Source organism: Lissotriton vulgaris, chromosome 2_1 (assembly GCF_964263255.1).
Source record: "Lissotriton vulgaris chromosome 2_1, aLisVul1.2, whole genome shotgun sequence".
NCBI classification, from domain to species: Eukaryota; Metazoa; Chordata; class Amphibia; order Caudata; family Salamandridae; genus Lissotriton; species Lissotriton vulgaris.
The window spans coordinates 986,977,567-986,997,668 of record NC_141687.1 but is presented as its reverse complement, the minus strand read 5'-3'; the positions used below and the strand labels follow the sequence as shown (position 1 = coordinate 986,997,668).

The window sequence follows — 20,102 nt, the reverse complement described above, 5'->3', positions numbered from 1 at the left end:
AACAGTAAAACCATTATAATGCTCCCCCATTCATGGGAGAAGACTTTTCTTTTTGCAAAGAAAAAATATTTACTCTCTGCTACTGGGGTGCATCCTGCTGACCTAGCCCTGTAGCACGGATTAAAATTAATTGACAGGATCCGCTAGGATGCCGAAACGTGGCAATGTTTTTATAAACAACCACCTGCTTTGCAGTCATTTATAAATTGGGCGGGTGTCATCTCCACCCTGTGGATGCAGTAAATTACTCCAATCCCCATGGGGGAATGGCAGGTCGTCCGCCCTGAAATAAATCAGGACCTTAATCTGAAGATGCTAAAAACCTTATAATTAATTCTTGGTATCTTACAGTGACTGATTAAGAGATTGGCATTTTGTACAGAATATGTGCTATGATGAGATATGATATGATATCAATCTGATAGAGTGGTGGCTGGCATCTACTGACGGTTGAGGGCGGACAAACAAAGAAAAAAAGAAGAAATGCTCCTACCGATCCTGACGACGTCCTTCTCACTCCAACCTCGTTTGCTGCTGGTACTGCAGTGCAGGCCCCAGCAAACTCCCTCGACCAATCCAGGACTGCTCACTGGCTGTTAAGTAGTATGTGAGCAGTGCCCTGATTGGTGAGAGCAGCCTCTGTCGCCGCTCTCAAGAGTAATGGATGCCTGCACTTGCTCTCGTCCTAGTTGTCTTAAGACAGCTGAGTTGAGAGGTTTAAAGTGCGCATGTGTGGCTAGTCGGCCGGCCAAAGGCACATGTGCATTTTAAAGAATTGCAAAATGCAGCCCTCAACTCACCACTCCTCCCTGCTTACTGAGCAGGCCCCACCCATCCTGACCCTCAGGTCAGGACGGGATGGTAAAAAATAAAATGGTAATGAATTACCATTTTATTTTTTATCCTGGGGTTTTGGGGCACATAAGTGGAGCGACACTCCCCTCCTCCAATTAATGAGCTGCGCCTGTTCTGATAGCAAAACTGAGGTCCTGTGATTTGCCTCCTCTGCTCCAAACACTTTACCTAGTGCTACCTACTTTTGCCCAAACATGTTGACTTTCTCTTCCTCAGCCAGAAACTCTGACATTCTCTTTAACCATTCCATGTGCAAGGAATCATTTATCACTGCCATAGCTGAATGCTTATCAGGCATGAACTATAAGAAAATATGGCCATGTCTCCCGTCCAAGTCACCCAGACACTAATTAATTCGATTCTACTCAGAAAATTAGATCACTGCAGCAGCCTCATCACTGAACAAGGGTCTTCACTATGACATCAGACCCTTATTTAACCTGCCAGCCTACATCCCTTTTGTCATGAAACAGGTGGCTCAGATAAAAACAGGTCTCTCTACTAATTATTAACAATAGTGAACTTAATGGTCCACAGTTTACCCCAGACTTCATTTTTGTTTTGCTGTTTTATATAGCACGAACTTGACCCAAAGGTATCAGAGCACTTTACATGAGCACCAATTAAGTACACAAGGCCACATTCATTTTTGGTAGGTAAGGGAGATTAAGTGATTTGCCAAGAATCACAGAATGTTGAGCTAATGCCGAGGCTCGAACCTGGTTCCCCAGTGCCAAATTCGGCAGCTCTGGCCATTAGGTTGCATCCTCTTGATACTGACAATCAAGGAATTTGCTTTCACACTCAAGTCATCTTGTGAACTATCTGGAATCCAGTCTGTCTACCTTCTTTGCCCCATCACTTGAACCCACTGTATTCCTCCAGATCAGAGCTTGCCACACTCAGTGTATCCAAATCCAATCTGGAATATCATCTAGGGATTCTGGAACAAAAAAGGAGTTAATGAAAAACACTGTAACAAAACTGTAAAGAGGACCACCATGTTATTATACTAAGCATATTTGTGTTAATGTTTTTTCCATGTTAATGTGTTGCTGATTTTTCCTCCCACAAAATTGTTATTTTTTCAAACGGCAGTCATCTCGCTTTATGGTTTTCCATTCTCTGTTCTGCAGTTTGACCCTATTCAGGACATTTGTGGACGAAATGTGACACCATAAAGTCCTAGTTAACCCCTCCCATGCTTGTGACGGAACCGCTCCGTCACAAGCCACGGGTGAGCTGTGCTTGTGACGGAACGGTTCCGTCACGGCCCGCTCGCCGCGCCTGCGCGGCGCTGATTTCACGCCTGCGCTGACGCTTTAATGGGCGGGCGGGTTCGTGACTGAACCGTTCCGTCACAAGCACAGCTCGCCCGCGAGCCATGACGGAGCGGTTCCGTCACTAGTATGTAGCCGCCGCACGGGTGCCCCACCCCTTTAGCGCTGCGGCGGAATAGCCGCCGCAGCGAAGGGGTTAAATATTGCCGGCTCCTTCTGCAAAATGTCTTACATTATTGATGTTATTTTTCATTTTCTATAAACTCACTGGCTAGGATAGCAGATAAATGTTACATCCACTTTGAGAGATGCTACCTAGTTGTGATGCCAATCGATAAGAGGTAAAGAGCTGCCCAGAGGCATCAAGGAGGTTTTGGAGGTTAATTTACATATACTGAATGGAGCACACAAAGAACACACAGAAATGCAGGAGCCTGGCCACCAATGGTGCATCGGGTGCAGTGGCATTGCACCCTGTGTTGTGAAGGGCCCACTGCTTCCCAATTATGGCTGTCTTTTATTACCCAATCAGGGCCCATGACTCCCTTTTAGTCTTTCTTTTATTACCAATGGTGCCTTGTCCTTGCCACTATGAAATGCAGAGCCATAGTCGTGCAGCGGTGTTTAGTGTGACACAGAGGCGTCTTTGTTCCGTCTGAGATGCTGATGGTTAGCACAAAGGCTTATTTGAACAGGTCTTTATTCAATGGCTGCCAGAATTCCTCCAATGTTCCAGCAACCTCAGGTCAAGGGCTGGATAAGAGCCGAGAGAGGTTTTTTTTTTATTTCGTTGACCTTCTCACTAGCAAAAGACCTTGAAATGAGCACGTGGTTCGATAAAAGTGAACACTTTGAGGAATAAGCAAAGCAGAAGACAGCAACAGCAGCTCCTCCTCAACACCTTTTTCTGTAATGTCGAGGAGGAACCGGTAAAATCACAACTAAGGCACTCAAACAACATCTTATTCCACATTGTATATGCTATGTAATAATAACTGAACCAAATCACAGTGTGACACGTTTATTCTTCATACAGCGAAACAGGAAAAACGCATTTGTAAAGAAAACTCCGTTGGTACAATTGTTGAGTCAGCTCGGTGACTCGTGAAGGTGAAGATGGTCCTTTGTTGCAATCGCAGGCACAATGCGGCCTGTTGGTGGCCTTGTGGTGGCTTCCAGGGACTCTAGATTCTTTCATAGCCTCTAATAATCTCTGTGGAGCCTTGGACAGACCCGCGGTGCGCCTCTGAGGGACAGAGAAGGCTAGCGATGATTTAGTTGCTTTCATGGACTTTAGAGTCCTGGTGGAGGTCTGTGTGGCATCATGAATATTTTTACACTTGCTCTTGATTTATGATGCCCTAAATTTAATGCGTCCACAATATTTATAAAAGTCCCAGGTGGAACCTAATTTGTAATGCTGCTGTACAGAGCGAGCACTAATTTCGTAGAAAAAAAGTAAACGTTTTGTGCGTTCCTGCTGACAAACTAATGTTACTTTTAGAGGTTGTTAACCGATTATGATTGCTAATTTGCATATTTTCATTTCAACTAGGAAAATACTCCCACTAACTCCAACTGTTTCTTCACTATTAAATGTATAATAATTGCTTTATGTAGACTTTGCTGCTGTTAGACAACGCAAAACAAGATAAGTAAAGCAACTGTATAGAAGGCAGTGTTTATTTTAATATTTGCACGATATTTTAATATTTGCACGAAAACCTGTCATATAACGGTGTACAATATCAGAGCACTGAAGCACAGGGTCAAGTAACCCTGAACAACCTTATCCGCAGTATGATCTCCAGCTCCAGGGCTTTCAGTGGGCCGCGCTGTGTCTAAGCACCGGCAGTCGAAACGGGTCTCTATCGGGCTCTGTTTTGTGCCCTGGCACAGGTGCTCTGTTTTTTCCAGACTGCAGTGACAGCAGGCACTTCGATGTGCGTGTGCTCACACTGCTCACTTCTCACTAGTGGAGAAGTTATGGCATGACGTCATGCCAGGTGAGCGTTGTAGGTAGGCATGAGCGGATTTTGCGGATTGGCAATCCGCGAATTTGCGGATTTGCGAACTCGCAATCCGCAAAATCCGCGAATTCCCGCGAATTTGCGGATTTTTTTTTTTTTTTGTGTTCGCCCGTGTTTCTGCCAGTTCGCGAGGGTTTTTACAATTTCGCAATTTGCGAACTTACCTGTCGGGTCGCAAGTTTTGCGAACTTGTTGTTTCTACGTGTCCAACCTGTTTGGGACACTCTTCTTCATCACTGCCACTCTCTGTCACCACTGCCACTCTCTGACTACTCATGCCACCCTCTGGCCCACCCATGCCACCCTCTGTTTCATCACCACACCCTCTGGTTGTCCAGTGTACATTATTTTCGGCAAAGCAAAGCACACCTTCCCTGCCTCAAGTGACCTGAATTAATTTGGGGCTGATTAATGTGTCACAGAATATTTTTTTAGCTGGCACCTGCTTCCTTAGTGCGCCCTGATTAGTGATCTTTTGCACTTGCTAAGTGCTTTCATTGTTGCAAAATTAGTTACAACACCTGCCCTTCCCCAACTGACCATAATGAATTAGGGGCTGATTAATGGATTTTAACTTCCAGCCTGGCTCCTGCTTGTCTCCCTTAGCTGTAATTCAGGACCTTTGTGGCATATGTGTAACTATTCTGAGGTTCAGAGCAGGGTCACATAATAATTTCAACTGGCAACTGAACTCTGGAGGGGCCCCTCAGGAAGCACTACAGGAAATGGCTACTAATGATGTGCCTGAACTTTTGAACCTGGTAAGTAGTTACTTTCAGTTTTGCTTAGATCGTATTTCTGCAATTTCGCACTTATTCGCGGGGCGCGAACTCACGCGAACAGTGCGAGCAGTGCGAGCAAAATCCGCTGCTCGCGGATTTGCGGATTTTGCAGGAAATTCGCAAATCTCGCGGATTGCGGATTTCCCGAAAATCCGCAAAATCCGCGAGCGGAACGGATTTTCCGCCCACGCCTAGTTGTAGGGGAAGGGAAATCCTTTAACACTTTCGCTGCGGCCACGAATTTACCGCTGTGCGGTAAACAAAAGAACAGGGCGGGGCCGTGACGAACCCTAGCCGTCATCAGCACACGCCCACCACGGGCGTGACGGCTGGGGTTCGTCACCAGCATTGGAGGGGTTAAAGAGAGTCATTTTCTCTATGGATTTCCCTTCTCTTTTTGAAAACATCGTCGTGGTGTCACCAGGGCTTTAAGTGGAAGCTTTTTCAATATTATATACAAGCCATAGTTGCTGCTTATTTATCTTATGCAACTAACAACCATTGAAAAAACCTTGTAGGTATGATGTTACTTGTTGTTGTATCATATATCTGGATGCAATGACAGAAACAGCAAAACACAATTAGGGCAGCACACTATGCTAAGCACAGATGTTTAGCGTACGTATTTTTAAACCACGCCCTTAATTACATTGGCCACGCCCCTTTGAGACACACCCTCCCAGTTTTTTCATCCACTTAAAGCCCTGTCCAGCTCTATGGAAGACAAACATTACCTTTTCACTAAATGACAAAGGGCAGATTAATCTAAAAAGAACACCACAAACGGTGCTGTGATGCATGGACACACAGCTAGAATACCTGACGCACTATCAATCGAATATTTAAAAAATCTGCCTCGGTCTCTCATAAATACAATGGCACTTATTATTATTATTATTATTATTATTATTATTATTATTATTTGTAGGGTGCAACGAATCATCCCCAAGGTGAGCTCTCGGCGCCTGGGTAGCAGACAACATAGTATGGAAAATGCACATTAAAACAGCCACGTTTTAAGACGTTTCTGTCGTGCACGTCTGACAGGACAATGTTATCAGCTCCCCGGTTTCATTAGAGAAAGGAATGCTGTTTTCTTCTGCCAATGTGGTGTCAGTATGTCAGTCCTTCGGTAGTTGGTGCAGACAAAGAAGGGCACGGAAGGGGCATTCACCGGGCAGCCGAGAGCTGGCTGAAATGTGGAGAACAGCCATAATTAAGAACTCTAGTGAGCAAAATTTACGACTACTGTGGACTTTGCTCCAAACATTGTATTTATTTAATAACAAAACCTACTTCACATTTTGGGGTCCTCCTAATAAAACTGTCCAGAGGATTCCGGCGCAATTCCCTCCAGGTTCAAGCCCAGGTGATGGCCCCTATGTATCATTTTCAAATGCAAACTAAAAGCTGGGGACTTACAAAAGGGTTTGCACTCTATAACGGAAACTTAATGTACCTTATCTGCATTTGATACAGGATCGATAACTAAAAAAGAAGAAAACAATCCCAAATATATCATTCTTTAGACTGTTAAGATTCTATTTACATATTCATATAACAGACTCATGGCAGACACTTTACCTGCATTATTATATGTGGCAAAATGTCATTAACAAACTAAGAACCCCATGTTCAGAGCAGCGCTTTACATGGAAATATAAAAGTGCTGGTAATCACTTTAGTACCCGTTTGATTCTGAGAAGTGCTGGCACGCTCCCATTAAATGTTTTGAAGCGGAACTGAGATGTTGAGGTACTCTCTCTTGCCAATTAAAAAAGTGCAGGTACCGGACAGTACCGGCCCATTTAAAGCACTGGTCCAGAGCCCACAGGCTAGACATGTGAAGCGAAGGCCAGCCTGAGTGCGCAGCTCCGGTGTTTCCGAGTTACGTCCGCCACCCTCCCCTGCCCCTCCTCCAGGCATAGGGGGCACGCGCATGCAACTCTAATATGCATTGACTTTAATGATCAAATACCGTTAAGAGACAGGAACATGCTGATGTGAGCAGGCCTTGCGGCACTTCACCCACGAGCTCATTGATTGACATAAAAAGGCGTTAAAGGGGCCTTCCACGCCAATACTTTTAATTACATTCCTAACCATAGTTTAGAGGTAGGACTATAATTGAACAGTTCACTGCTCGTGCTCTGCATGGAGTATACGGACGTGAACGGGCGTTTCTGCTCCCAATACACAGTGCACTTTTCCATGCAGTGCGAACTGCCCCAGGGGGATGGAATGTAGGCCGAGCACTGACGGATCCATAACCCTCTTTGACACCTCCTGACCGGTGTCCAGTTACCGATTTTACACTAGGACCAAATGCATTTACGCAAAGCAAGGGCACATGTGTAATTGTTGTGCAAATTAGCATGCGTGTAAACTGTGTATTTCCTTCGGCCTGCATTAGTGCAGACGAAAAAATAAAGTGCAAATATAGGCATTACTTAAGTGCACCAAACTCTAATGGGTCACAGAGCCTTGTAACCCATTAGAGTTTGGTGTGAATTGTGTGTTAGGTGTCAAAACACACAATTCACAAGAACATGATAACGGCAAGAAAATTGACCAGGAAGAAAATGGCAACATTAAAATACATATACGAATTAACTAAGGATTGCAGAGAAAAAGCTACAAAAAAATGCAATGATAGTCATATTTGAAGACCTGGGTTTTCCAAACGTGAATAGCAGTAGAAATTCCAAAATTAAGTTTGAGAGAAAAGAAATCATTAACACCCGGCATGCACTGTCACCGCTGTCATCAGATGTAGAGGTCCGATGAGTGTGGAGACGCTTGTAGCCATGCATGCATCTATACCCACTACCATTGGCTGGCAGAGTCTGCTTTCCTCCTCTAGACAGATCCAAAAGGTCTGTGGGAATCCGATCACCAACGTGTGTGCAGCAGGGTGGAGGGCATCCTAGCGTTACTATTGCTCATGGAACCGTGCTGTGGGGGGTTTCGACTCTTTCCTGCATTGCTACGTTTGTGTCCTACCCTGTTTGTCTCTTCAATTGATCTGCCTTGTGTAGATACTTTCATGAGGCAGATCACTTAAATGTTGCTCCTCTAATGGCCGAACTTTTAAATGAAGCGGGTTCTCCACTAACCAATTTGCAGTGAAGAGAAATGATAACCCCCCAGATGGAATGTTTCCAGAAGTTACTGGAAGCCATGAGAGCGAGAGAACCCAACTTTCCACAGTAACAGAATTTCATGAATTTGGAGCCAAAGCTGAGAAGGCCAGGGAAGAGAATTTTGAATAGGAGAATGTATGGGTAATCAATCTATGCACATCTGGACTATCACCTCTGAGACTTGCAGTTTCTTCCACAAACGTATGGGATGAACAATGATCATAGCATGTAAAATAATCCTGGAAATCCTGAAGTGAATAGGATATTGCAAATAAAACAAAGGTAGCAGTACAAGGAGAAGAATTAAGTAGTCAAACTCATGTGTGCCAAAAACACTAATCTATTTGAAGGATGAAGGATAGTTCGAGAGGGGCAAACGGAGAGGGGCTAAACAGCATCAACATCAACCAACCCATAAAAATGTAAGATCAAGGGATGATCCAAAAGTCTGAAGGGGAAATTAAAAGTTCTCATGCATGAAGTACGAAATTTCTATTAGGACATAGTGGTCACAAATTGTACACTGATGCTCTGCGAATGAAAGTAATTTTGTGAACCGACCTATGTACTAATAGGTAGGTTCACAAAATTTGGAATCATAGTGGTTACAATTTGACCTATTGCATCAATATTCATGAAGTAGGTCACAAATTGCAATTCTCTATGATTGGATGCCATCACAAGGATGGTGGCCTGCTGGGTTCAGTATACAACCAACCATGTCTGTGATCATATTTTAAATAATGTAAAAACATATTTTTTAATGCGCCAGTTTTCCTTAGAGGAAACAGAGCTGCACCCACTATTACCTGCTGTCTCTCCTGTGCAGTCACCACAGACTTCATCAAAGGCAGCTTGTTCTATTCCAGCAACAGCAATTCCCCTCAGATAGCTGACCAAAGAAGAGGCTGCAGGCCCAGCAAGTGCTCTCAGCCTCTATACACTGCTTCCGCTGGACCCAGAGGGATGCCGAGAGCGCAGAACCCACAACTAGGGCAACGAGGACCTGGTAAACCTTCAGGAACACTGACTGTTGCCAAAAAACAGGGTGAGTCCGATTTGTTCCTGGTGCCAGCTGATTAAACAGGGTGAAAAGAGTTTGTGACATCTTCTTGCAGAACTTAATATAAAAGTGTTTTAGGATACTAAAAAGCAACACTTCACTTTTTAAAACGTAAGCGTGTAGTGATACATAATATATTTCACGAACCAGTTTACCTTTGTTGGAGAGCAGTGACGCTCTCAGTATGGACTCTCACCGGCAGTCCAGGCAGGCAACAGGCGAAGGCCTGGCTCAGCTGCTCTCAGACGAGAAGATTCAACTGCAGGAGGACTCCGGATATTCTAGAGCGGTCTGGTGGCCACTTGCCAGTCGTTTGTAGTGGAGAAGGGGGAGGACAAGAACCCCTCTCTCATGTCTGCGCTGAGTAGGGTGACCAGAATTTTAAAGGCCAAAAACCAGGACATTTCCCAAAAATAGAAGAAGGACTACAATGTTCCTTCCACACAGCTCACAGAATGGCAGTGCTCCTTAGCAGAGAATTACAGAAGAGGCAGTAAGAACATAAATAAAATGCTATTTTTAAAGCCAGTAGCATGCCTGTTAATTGAATTGACTTCTTATAACAGCAGCTAACTATCCCTGTTTTGCAAAACTTGAAAAGATAACTCCCAGCGTTTTCAGCTGATCCTCTCTATAAACCGGGACATGAGCTTAATTTCTTGAAAGTTGCTGGGACAGCTCGTGAAAAACAGGGACTGTCCGGACAAATCTGGGATGCCTGGTCACCCTAGCGCGGAGACCCAGGAGGAGCGCGTACACTCATCTGTGCTGAAATCGTGAATTACAATGCTACAGGCCAGGCAGCACTGTGGCAACCTTTGATGAGGGCTGTGTGAAGCTTTAGCCTAAAGACCTCCAACAGTAACAGAGAAAGAGAGCGGACGGGTGTAGGCCTTGGTAAAGCTCTTCAGAACACAGTTCAATGCCATCCTAATCTTGTCAACGGGTTAGTCCTTAATTTGCATGATAATAATAAACATTGCGGGACTGAAGTGACATTACTGAAAATGCCAAAAAAATGGGATATATGTTGGCTTTGTGTATGAAGGTCTTGTTTGTCTCTTCTACTGTTCTCTTCTCTCAACACCAGTGGTCTGCTTTTTGGTAATTCATTAAAGGGCAAGACATTTCAAGACTTAATATTTTCCCCAGGACCCATTACAGCTTGCAAAATGCTTCTAAGGAGGAGTTGCAGAAAAAAAGGTAGAGGAGGTGCCTGCAGGAAGAAGGCAGGGCCCTGAAAGATCCTCCTCCTTTTTAGGTCTCGCCTACGCAGCGCGCATGCGCTACATAATTAGGTCTCGCAGTAGGCAAAAAGACCTTGTGCAATCGCTTTGGCTTTTCAGCCAAAAACGTGCACACGTTCCATTGCCTTCAATGGTAACGCCTGCACGTGTGGCAATTCACTTGCAGGAGCGCGCAGCGCCATATGATAGCAAATATTGCTCCTGGCGCTGCCCGCTCTTGCAAGTGAAACGCTTTCACTTGCCTCCTCCTCTCGCCCCCCCCTGCTGCCTCCTTTTAGCGCGAGGAACGCGCTTGTTTTGTTTGACACCATTGCTATCCTTTTCATGCTCTTAAAAGGTTCCCCTTCTTCCCCGTGGCTCTGGTCACGCCAGGTTCACGCTGCTGGCCCTCTCCCCTTTCTGATTGGGGGCCCTGTACGGTGCACATCCCTTGCTCCGCGGTCCAGTCAGGTCCACGTTATGAACAATAACTCCCCGCTCTGAATAACGACGGCAACTCAGAGGAGCCAAAAGAGGTGCCCGCGGGCAGACGCCATCTCAAGTGCCATAAACTATGTCCTGGGGTCTCATTTGATTGGGCTTGCATCAAAAGCTGAGATGATGGCCTGCTACCCCTTAGTTCGAGATTGATGAAATGCTAGCTTATTTTGTATGGCGTCGGTTCCAAAGTACAGTAAGTGCACGGCTGGAAGCTTACAAGCACTCCCAACCTTACAGAAGCGCCATTTAATCAGCTGCGCTTCCCAAACAATTCAATCAGCTGTAACTACCGACCCAGGGCAGCCGGAGAAGCTGTGAGCGGACAGCGGCATAGAGCGTGCACAATAGGCTCCTGAAAGAACATCAGTAAATCGAGCGCCTTGTGCCAAATTGTGCATTTCTTAACTAGAGGAGGCGGAAAAGAGAAAAGACTACGAGTTGTTCGGGATTTATTGATTCTGATTTAAGACATGTTCACAGTAACAGCATGTTCCTGTTATCTTTATTTAAGCGCTAAGCGTGCCTTCTGTTCTACAATGCTGTGCTCAACTGCCAACGATTTGTTTCTTTCTAATGCTGAGGTCGCCACTGTAGTTTGAATATATGTACATCCAAAGCAGCACATGCACCATTACAGCATTACAGAAGCCTGAGGCGAGGTAAGAAGAACTGCAGGCAACAACTAAAAAACCTACTTTCCTGGAGAGACTCATATATGTAGAATTAGGTTAAATCAACCACCTAGGTGGCTTTTCACAACTGTGCTTAGCGTGAAACCGCTCATGGTAGCCCGCCTATAGAGTGCTTTATAGTACGACCGCATTGGACACATCACAGCTCTGCTCCACTATTGCTACAAGATAGTAGTACACTTTGTGGTGTAATTTTTCTCATTTGATATTTATTTTAATTGCATTGTACTTTCATCGAAGTAATTTTTGGTGTTGCCATTGATGTAAACGTGAGGGGGACATCACTTCCTATGCTCCTGTGAAGTCATGAAATATGTTGATTAGTTTTCACTCCTAAGAATTCTCAGAATTTGAGAGCTGTGGTTCTTTTGACACTCTTTTATGCCGTTTGATGTAATGTCTGTGCTTGTATTTTTATATGCCTTCAGGGTTCCATTCACCTATCAGCAGACAATGAGTCATCGCTGAGGCATCACCACGCACAATGCATGCATCAGGGAGGATTGAGTAAGCATTTGCTCTAATCCCAATCAGATAAGGCTGACTCCGCCACTGAGCACACACATATAAGGCTGTGATAATCCCAATCAGATAGGGCTGACTCCACCACTGAGCACACACATATAAGGCCGTGGCAAATTCATTGCCGCCTCCCCTCGAACTGCACCAATTAAAAATGACAACATCACTTTTACCAATCTAAAGGTAAAAAGCATTGGCATAGCCAATAGGTCTCACCTTTGGAACCTTATATGTGTGCAGTTATGCAGTACAATATCCTTGGTGCAACAACATCAACTGTTGCATGCCTAAACACTTATAAGGTCCCAAAGGTGAGACCTATTGGCTATGCAAATTCTTGTTCTGTCTTGCTGAGTACTTATTTATACGACAAAGCTGTTACAAGAGTCAAAATGTGGGTAACGTAGCGTATGCAACTTCTAAGTGCTCTCCCAAGTAATAGGATGGTTTCCTGTAAAGCATCGCAGCACAGGAAAATGTGTAACACACGGTCAAGGTGGAAACTTTGATTGTGAGTTTGACACTTTCCTCCAATTAAAAGAGAAAACGCATTAATGAGTTTAAAGGTACCAAACAAAGGCAGCAATTAAGTAGCCAAGTAAAGTCTAGGTTTTAGCTTGACAAACACAGACAAAATAAACAATCAAATGTAGAATTCTGTACATTATTGTGGTCACATATAAATGCTTCACCGACTTTCAAGAGAAAATATATAACTTTCTAAATAAGATTGCTGGGGGTTTCATTACCTGCTATTTGTACGGATCCATCTTCTCCTAAGAGAATATTACCCGCTTTCAAATCCCTGTGTTGCAAAAAAAAGAATGTCAGTATATTAGGTTTCTATTCTTAATTCTGTTATCAACACTTACAAATTAAAATACATTGTGATGGGCTGCCACATTTTCGATTTATGAGGGTAATTAGCATTGATTATACATAGTTATACAAGTTTAAATATAGGTTACTTTATTGGCATGGAAACATTATCTGTACTCCTTATAGTGAAGGAGGTAGTTAGATGCTCCAATGCATTTCAGGTATGACCCTATAAAACTATGGACAATTCTTTTTGAGCAAAGAACATACTTGTGAGAAACTGGGCTAATGGTTGAGAGGGGTGTAACTCCAGCAGGAACTACAATCCTTGTCAGGGGGAAGTCACTAGCAAACTTCAACTTAACTTGTGTTCAACTCTCAGATAGCTTGACACAGAACAGTCAAGCTTAACTCAGAGGCAATGTGTAAGGTATGTGTGCAACACTCCAAACAGTAACACAGTGTAAACACCTCACAAAAGGATTCCAAATCAGATTTTCTTTAAACTGAGTAATTTTGTAATAAATAGAACAAGATCAAAACAACAAAAATCCAATCAGTAGAAGTGGAGATATGCAATTTTAGAGATTTTAGTACAAATTGTGCCAAAAAGCACAAAGTGCCAAGTGTGGGCATCTGGGCCCTCGGACCGGGATAAAGTCATACATTCAATTCAACCGAGGTGGAGCATAGGCTGGCTACCGGGCCCACTTTAGGCCTGCTGAACAGAGTATCTTAAATCCTGATTGTGGAACGTTGCAAGGTCCTGCGCTAAGGGTGCGTCGTGCCGCCAGTGCAATGTGTTGGTTCTGAGATGCTGTGAATCTACGATCCAAATTCCTGCATTGTTGTCTAGGATCCCATCAACAATTGTTTGCAATGCGAAGCCTTGAGTCGAGGATGCGTCATGCGGTTGAGGCAATGCATCAGTCTTGATCATCTATGAGGTTGTGATGTGTTAACCTGCGTTGTTGTCGAGGCTGCCATTGCAGAGAGGTGTGTGATGCAAGGACCTGCATTGAAAAAGCTTTGCAACAGTCAGTGATTTTGATGCAGCCTGGGCAGGGCCGGACTGGCCATAGCGGGCAACGGGCAATCCCCTGGTTCACCACATGGGTGGGGGGCCAGTTAGGGGCCCCTGGGGGCCGGTTTTGTTACAGGGCTGTTGGGCCATAACAAAATCGTCCAAAAACCGGCCCTGGCCAAGAGCTCGGCGGCATCCCCAACCCCCGGGGGGATGGAGATGGGGCCGACCGAGCACTTTGCCAGGGCCGGTTTTGGTTCCCAGTCCGGCCCTGAGGCTGGGAGTTCAATGTGGTGTTCTTGCACTAAGAGAAAATGTGTAGCAGAGGCAATGTGTCAGTTCTGCTCAGGATTGCACCACGCAGCAGAGGAGATGCATTGGTTCTGCTAGATCCATAGATGAGCTGGCAGAGAACCCTTAGTTCCACTTGCAAGGGTCCAGGATTGGGGTGGCACCATTTGGCATGGTAGGACTCACAGATGGCAGAGTACAGGTGATGGGTTTAAGTTTGCTGGAGCTTTGTGTCCCTAAGGCTCTAATCAGGAGGTCAGCCAACTACCCCTTGGAGTCACCCTGGGATCCTGGGTTCAACAGAGGCAGGACCAGTCCTTCTCACCCAGGCAAGAGGGCAAAAAGCAGCAGGTCAGCTCAGCAAGGCAGCATTCCAGCAAAGTAGTAGAATAGCAGGACAGCAGTCCAGCAAAGTGGCAGTATATTCAGCAGCACAGCAGTCCTTTTTCCTGGCAGAGTATCCACAGTTCCAGAAGTGTACTAAAGAGTTGGTGTTTGAGGTCCAATATATTATAGATGTTTTCCTTTGAAGTCCACGTGTTTCCTGCCTCCCCTGCTCTGGCTCCAGGCTAAATACAGAGGGTATGGAGCCTTTTGTTTGGAGACAGGACACAACCTATTCAACTGTAATTAGGGCTGCGCCCCGCTCTGCTCTCCCATCCTGCCATGTACAGCCCATCCTGGCACCCCTAATCTCTCCATGATGTGGCTGTCTAGGAGGAATACACAAACCCCAACTGTCAGATACACCCAGTCAAGTGACCTAGAGACAGGCTTCTGGGACTAAATGGCTAAGACAGGAACATGTCAACTTTCTAAAAGTGGCATTTTCAAAATTGTAATTTAAAATCCAACTTGATCAAGAGACAGGATTTTGTATTACAATTCCAAAGATATTAAACATGAACTGGTTACCTATCCCATTTGCAAGTTACAGATTGTTAAATGTAATAAGGTAACTTCAAAGTTATCCTATGGAAGAGGTAGGCCTTGCAGTAGAGACAAACGAATTTAAGAGTTTTTCACTACCAGGGCATGTAAAGCTTAAAAGTGAATGTCCAAATGTTTAAATACACTGTACCCGTCCCTCTAGGTTGTCCAGAGCCTACCCCAATCGTGACTTATATGTATGAAAAAGGAAGGTTTGGGCCTGGCAAAAGGTTTATTTTGTTAGGTCGAAAAGGCAGTTTAAAACTGCACACACAGGCTGAAATGGCAGGCCTGAGACATGTTGACAGGGCTACTTAAGTGGGTGGCATAATACGTGCTGTATGCCCAATTGTAGCATTCAATTTACAGGCCCTAGGTAGATGTAGTATCACTTTACTAGGGACTTATAAGTAAAATAAATGTGACAACTAGGGATAAGCCAATGTTACCAAACCGATCTTGCTGCTCTTTTTACTCCCAATGTATTAAAGAGGCCGATAACAATGAAAAGGAGATCTTTAAGATCTTCTCTAGTTTCATGGACCCAAAAACCATGGCCCGCTTCTTGACACCAATCAAGCCCTGTGCTCCAGGCTTAGTAACTTCTTTGAAGATAAGATCTTCAAAATTCAGGTAAACCTGAGGGATCTTAACAACTGGATCATGTTCCAGGACTGGGAGACATAGCGGGGCCTACAGCAGTAACAAAGCTGGCGCTTTTCCTACCATCCAAGATGGAGACGGTGAAGATGCTGTTTGCTAATTGCGGATCAGGGTCCTCTGATGTCCTTTTTCCATCTCATACCTTGAAGACCATTGCAGATGATATTATCCCCACCAGGAGCTATTCTCTGTTTCACTGCATTCAGGTGTCATACCGGACTCCTGGAAGAGGGCAAACATTATCCCCCTAATCAAAAAGTGAATTGCAGACTTTAAAGTGCTAGCAAACGTCAGACCGGTCTCACTAACACCAACAGCCACCAAGAGTCTAAAAAATGGTGAACTGCCAGCTCACTACTTTTCTGGCAGAAAATAAGCTGTTACACCTGTCCCAATCCAAATGCAGAGCACGACACAGCAAATAGACGGCCCTATTAGAGGACGCTGAATCCATTAAGACTGGCCTTGATTCAAGGCTCAATGTAGCTCTAGTGCTGGTAAACCTGTCAGCAGCATTTGACACAGTGGATCACAGCATTTTGCTACATAGTTTGGAACAACTGGAGGTGAATGGATCAGCCTTGGGCTGGCTGGGCTACTTTCTGGAGAATGGAGAGCAGGTAGTCTGGATAAAGCCCTTCTCCTCCAGGCACTAAATCTTTGAAATATGACCCATTGGCATTTCTGGTCGAATTCTTTGGCATTAAGGTCATATCACATATCATATGGCGGCAACATGCACTCCTGCGCATATATGAGGGAAGCTTAGGAAGGGCAAAAGAAACATTCACACTCTGCATGAAGGCACTACTTGGCTGGCCCAGGGCAAATAAATTACAAGGCAACCCAGAAAGCAACAAAGATCTTACTGTTTGGGTTTAACCCTCTCCAAGGATGGTCTAGAGCCTGGCCCAACAATGTCCCCCCTCCAACCTCCGCCCTTCCTACGCCGCAAGCTAGAAATCTGGGTGTTGTGTTTGATTCACAACTCTCCCTTAGTGCCCAGGTATCGGAGATAGTAAATCATGCTTTTGGATTCTGCGCATGCTAAGGAAATTCTTGAACTTTCTTCCTCGTGAATCTCATGTCACAGTGATCAGGGAACTAATATTATCTAGGCTGGACTATGTCAATAGTCGGTCCCCAGGTCTACCAGATTACTTATTTCAGCGTCTGCAAAAGGTACACAACATGGCCATTCACCTACTCTTCAGTATCTCACTTCTGAGAGAAACTACACTGGATCCCGGATCATAAGCGCATAATGCTTAAAACCCTGACACTGACCCACCAAGCCGTCTACTACAATGGCCCCTACTACTTGAATGAGAGAATCAAGGAGTACAGATCAGGGAGGTCGATGTGCTCTCATAACACTTGCTCGTTAGAAGTCCCCCATTTTAAAAAACAATAGAGAGGGGGTTACGCCCTCATGGTTATTGCAGCAAGCATGTGGAATCAGATGCCTGGCCATCTGAGATCAATCACCGAAGAAGCAACTTTCAAAAAAAGCGCTGAAAACGTATTTGTTCAAACTTTCGGGAATGCTGTCCCCTCTTCACCTGTTCTTGATGCTTAGTGCCGGAACACTCATTGTGTATCTAGGTGCTGTATAAAAGCCATTTATTCATTCATCCTTTCATTAATTCATTCATACCATGTTTTAAGGAGTGGTCATATAAACTTTAGCACTGGTTAGCAGTAATAAAGTGCACAGAGTCCTATGGCCAACAAAAAAGAGGTCAGTAAAAATGGAAGGGGAAGACAAAAGGTTTGGGGGAAGATCACCCTAAGTCAAACAATACATTAATTTGATTTTGTTTCTTTGTGCAAAAAACAAACCTGAAAGTATCATATTTCACCTAACATATGAATCAGTCTAAAAATATTAGATTTTTCAGCATGGCACATAAATAACGGATTAACTAATTGTTACCAAAGGTTTTATTAAGTAAACATTATTGTAGGTGTATTACATTCAAGTGTATTGAAAAATAATACAAACTCAGAGGATTTACTTGGACGGCGAGCACTGCCCCCTGCATATATGCTAATTTGTATTCTGTATCTTCATTTATATGTGCATGCCAAAGTATTCAGGCCTCAACACCTCCTCAGGGGAAGCAAGCGCTAAATAAAGGCAAACCCTCCCTCTTCTATCCCTCCACTATCTTTTTCAATCCAAATAACAGACTAACATATCCACCGCTCAAATTAATTTCATATATCGCTGTACTAATACACCACTAATCATTTTTGGGTTCAGGAGTAGCATGCTACTCGCCGAAAAAAGGCCGCCGAAGCCTCGTATGGGGTAGTAAGCACTATATAAATGCAATTACAATCTATATGTAGGCGAGGTGGCTCAATGTGCAAAATCCTCGCTGTTGGAATCTGCTGTGCCCAGCACGTCTCGAGTTTAAAACCCAGCGAAAACATCACATGTCCGCATCCGTCAGAGGAGGATTTAATCGCTGCCATTAAAATGAGTAATAGTAACATCTTTTTATTACAATGCATACAGACGGCAGAAACTGGGTATTAAATACTACATGAAAAGAAAGTTATTATTATACACATGGTAAAAGTAGCAAATGTGAACTTGTGACTCACCATGTCACAATCAGTTATTCCGTAGAAATTATTAACATTTTGTCATCACTGAATATGGTATGCCTGGTTACATACTTTAATGTTTGACCATACTAAAGTTACTTTAAGCGTCAACATAAACTTTATGCCAAGAAATGTAATTGCATTGAATGGCCTACCTTCCTACTTCTATAACAGGATATGTGCCGAGCACCTGTGGCCATTTATATGATATACTCAGGGATTTCGCATGCACAGTTTGCAGTATCAATCAAAATAATTAAAATAGGACTTTACTGAGCTCCGTTCATTGCTTAAGTTATGTATGTGACTTTAAACATAAATATACATTTTGCACTGCTGAGTGCTAAATACGCTTAACAAACATATATTGTGACAATTGCTGCCAATATGTTTATTACTTGCGATAACAGTATTCAGATTTATTAAAGCTACAAAGAGGTTTTGCAAGTCAATTCTTCCTATTTCGTCTGCCTCTGAAGGTTAAAATGCTAGAGAGATTTACACCACAGCCAGCGGAACTGAGGGTCCAGAACCCGTGGTGGGCCTGCTCCACTAACCCTACTGGGGTTCATGATAAATGAACGGCAGGTGGGGCGCCATTTTATGGTGGCCCACTGGGCATTATTTTCAGTTTCTCCAAAACATATCAAGTAAGTGGGGGGTTTGTTTCTGAGAAACAAAATATTAAAGCCGGTGTCACTCCTGGAGTCATTTTCTCTCTGCAAATGGAGATCATTGTTCATGTTCCCCATGGGTGCACCACGAAGGATAAGCTACATCCAATCATTCACCCCAAATAAAGTGGGCAAGGCAATGCATTAAAGGTCATGACCCCTTGGCCAATAACTAACAGTCAGCTTCACCAGTGGTGCCTCCATCAGTGGTCAATCAGTGAAGTCTAGCTGCAAGAGGAAGAGTGTAGGCTACCTGGAGGACTATCTAGGGGGTACCTCTTGGCTGATCACAGCCTTCCCGCTGTTCCTACACTCAACATTTTCCAAGAGCCAGAACTCCGGGCCCCAATTTACCTATTTGAAGAGCTGGCTCATAAAATTCTGTGCAGGCTTGGGCAGGGAGTGCAGGTACAAGCGCAACCTGAAATCTACCTGACCCCCTTCTAGAGGACGAGGGAGTGTGCAACGCTCCCCCATTCGGCCCACAGCCTGCCCTGCATTCTTACCTGCACCCCACACCTGACCCACAACAGCCTCCACTTCCCTTTACCCCTTGCCTGCCTTTGTGGATTTGAACCCGGCAATTCCAGGTCTGCATGGTGATTCCGGAAATAGAAACTTCTAGTTTCATGGTTCGGTAGGGGGAGGAGGGGGGTGCAGTTCCGGGTCGGAATCTGTGATTTTTGAGCAAGTACATACACTGCGCAGCTCATAACCAGGGCCTTTGTGAGATGGAGGAACAACAGGGCTCCTTTACCAACTAGGTGTTTCAAACCTTTGACATCCAGGCTCTATGATCAGGGTACATATTAATCCAACATAATGAGGTATTGTAAAGGCACACATAGCAAATGCATTTGGACAACCGCTGCTTTTATATTCAGAAAAACTTTCCGAATGAATGAACAGTGATCTGGGTTTGGCTTCATTAGCTACATGAGCAGAAATTACGTCAAACATCACAATACGCATTGTTACAGTTTTTAAGTCT

At 44.3% G+C, this 20,102-nt stretch overlaps 1 protein-coding gene across 1 annotated transcript in view; it reads right to left on the bottom strand.

The window, feature by feature from the left end:
* STK39 (serine/threonine kinase 39) overlaps nucleotides 1-20,102 on the bottom strand; it is a 1,290,321-nt gene that overhangs the window by 697,185 nt on the left and 573,034 nt on the right. Inside the window, exon 5 of the mRNA XM_086958759.1 lies at nucleotides 12,844-12,899. Within this exon, the coding sequence (XP_086814885.1) occupies nucleotides 12,844-12,899 (56 nt within the window). The remainder of the gene's footprint in view (nucleotides 1-12,843; nucleotides 12,900-20,102) is intronic.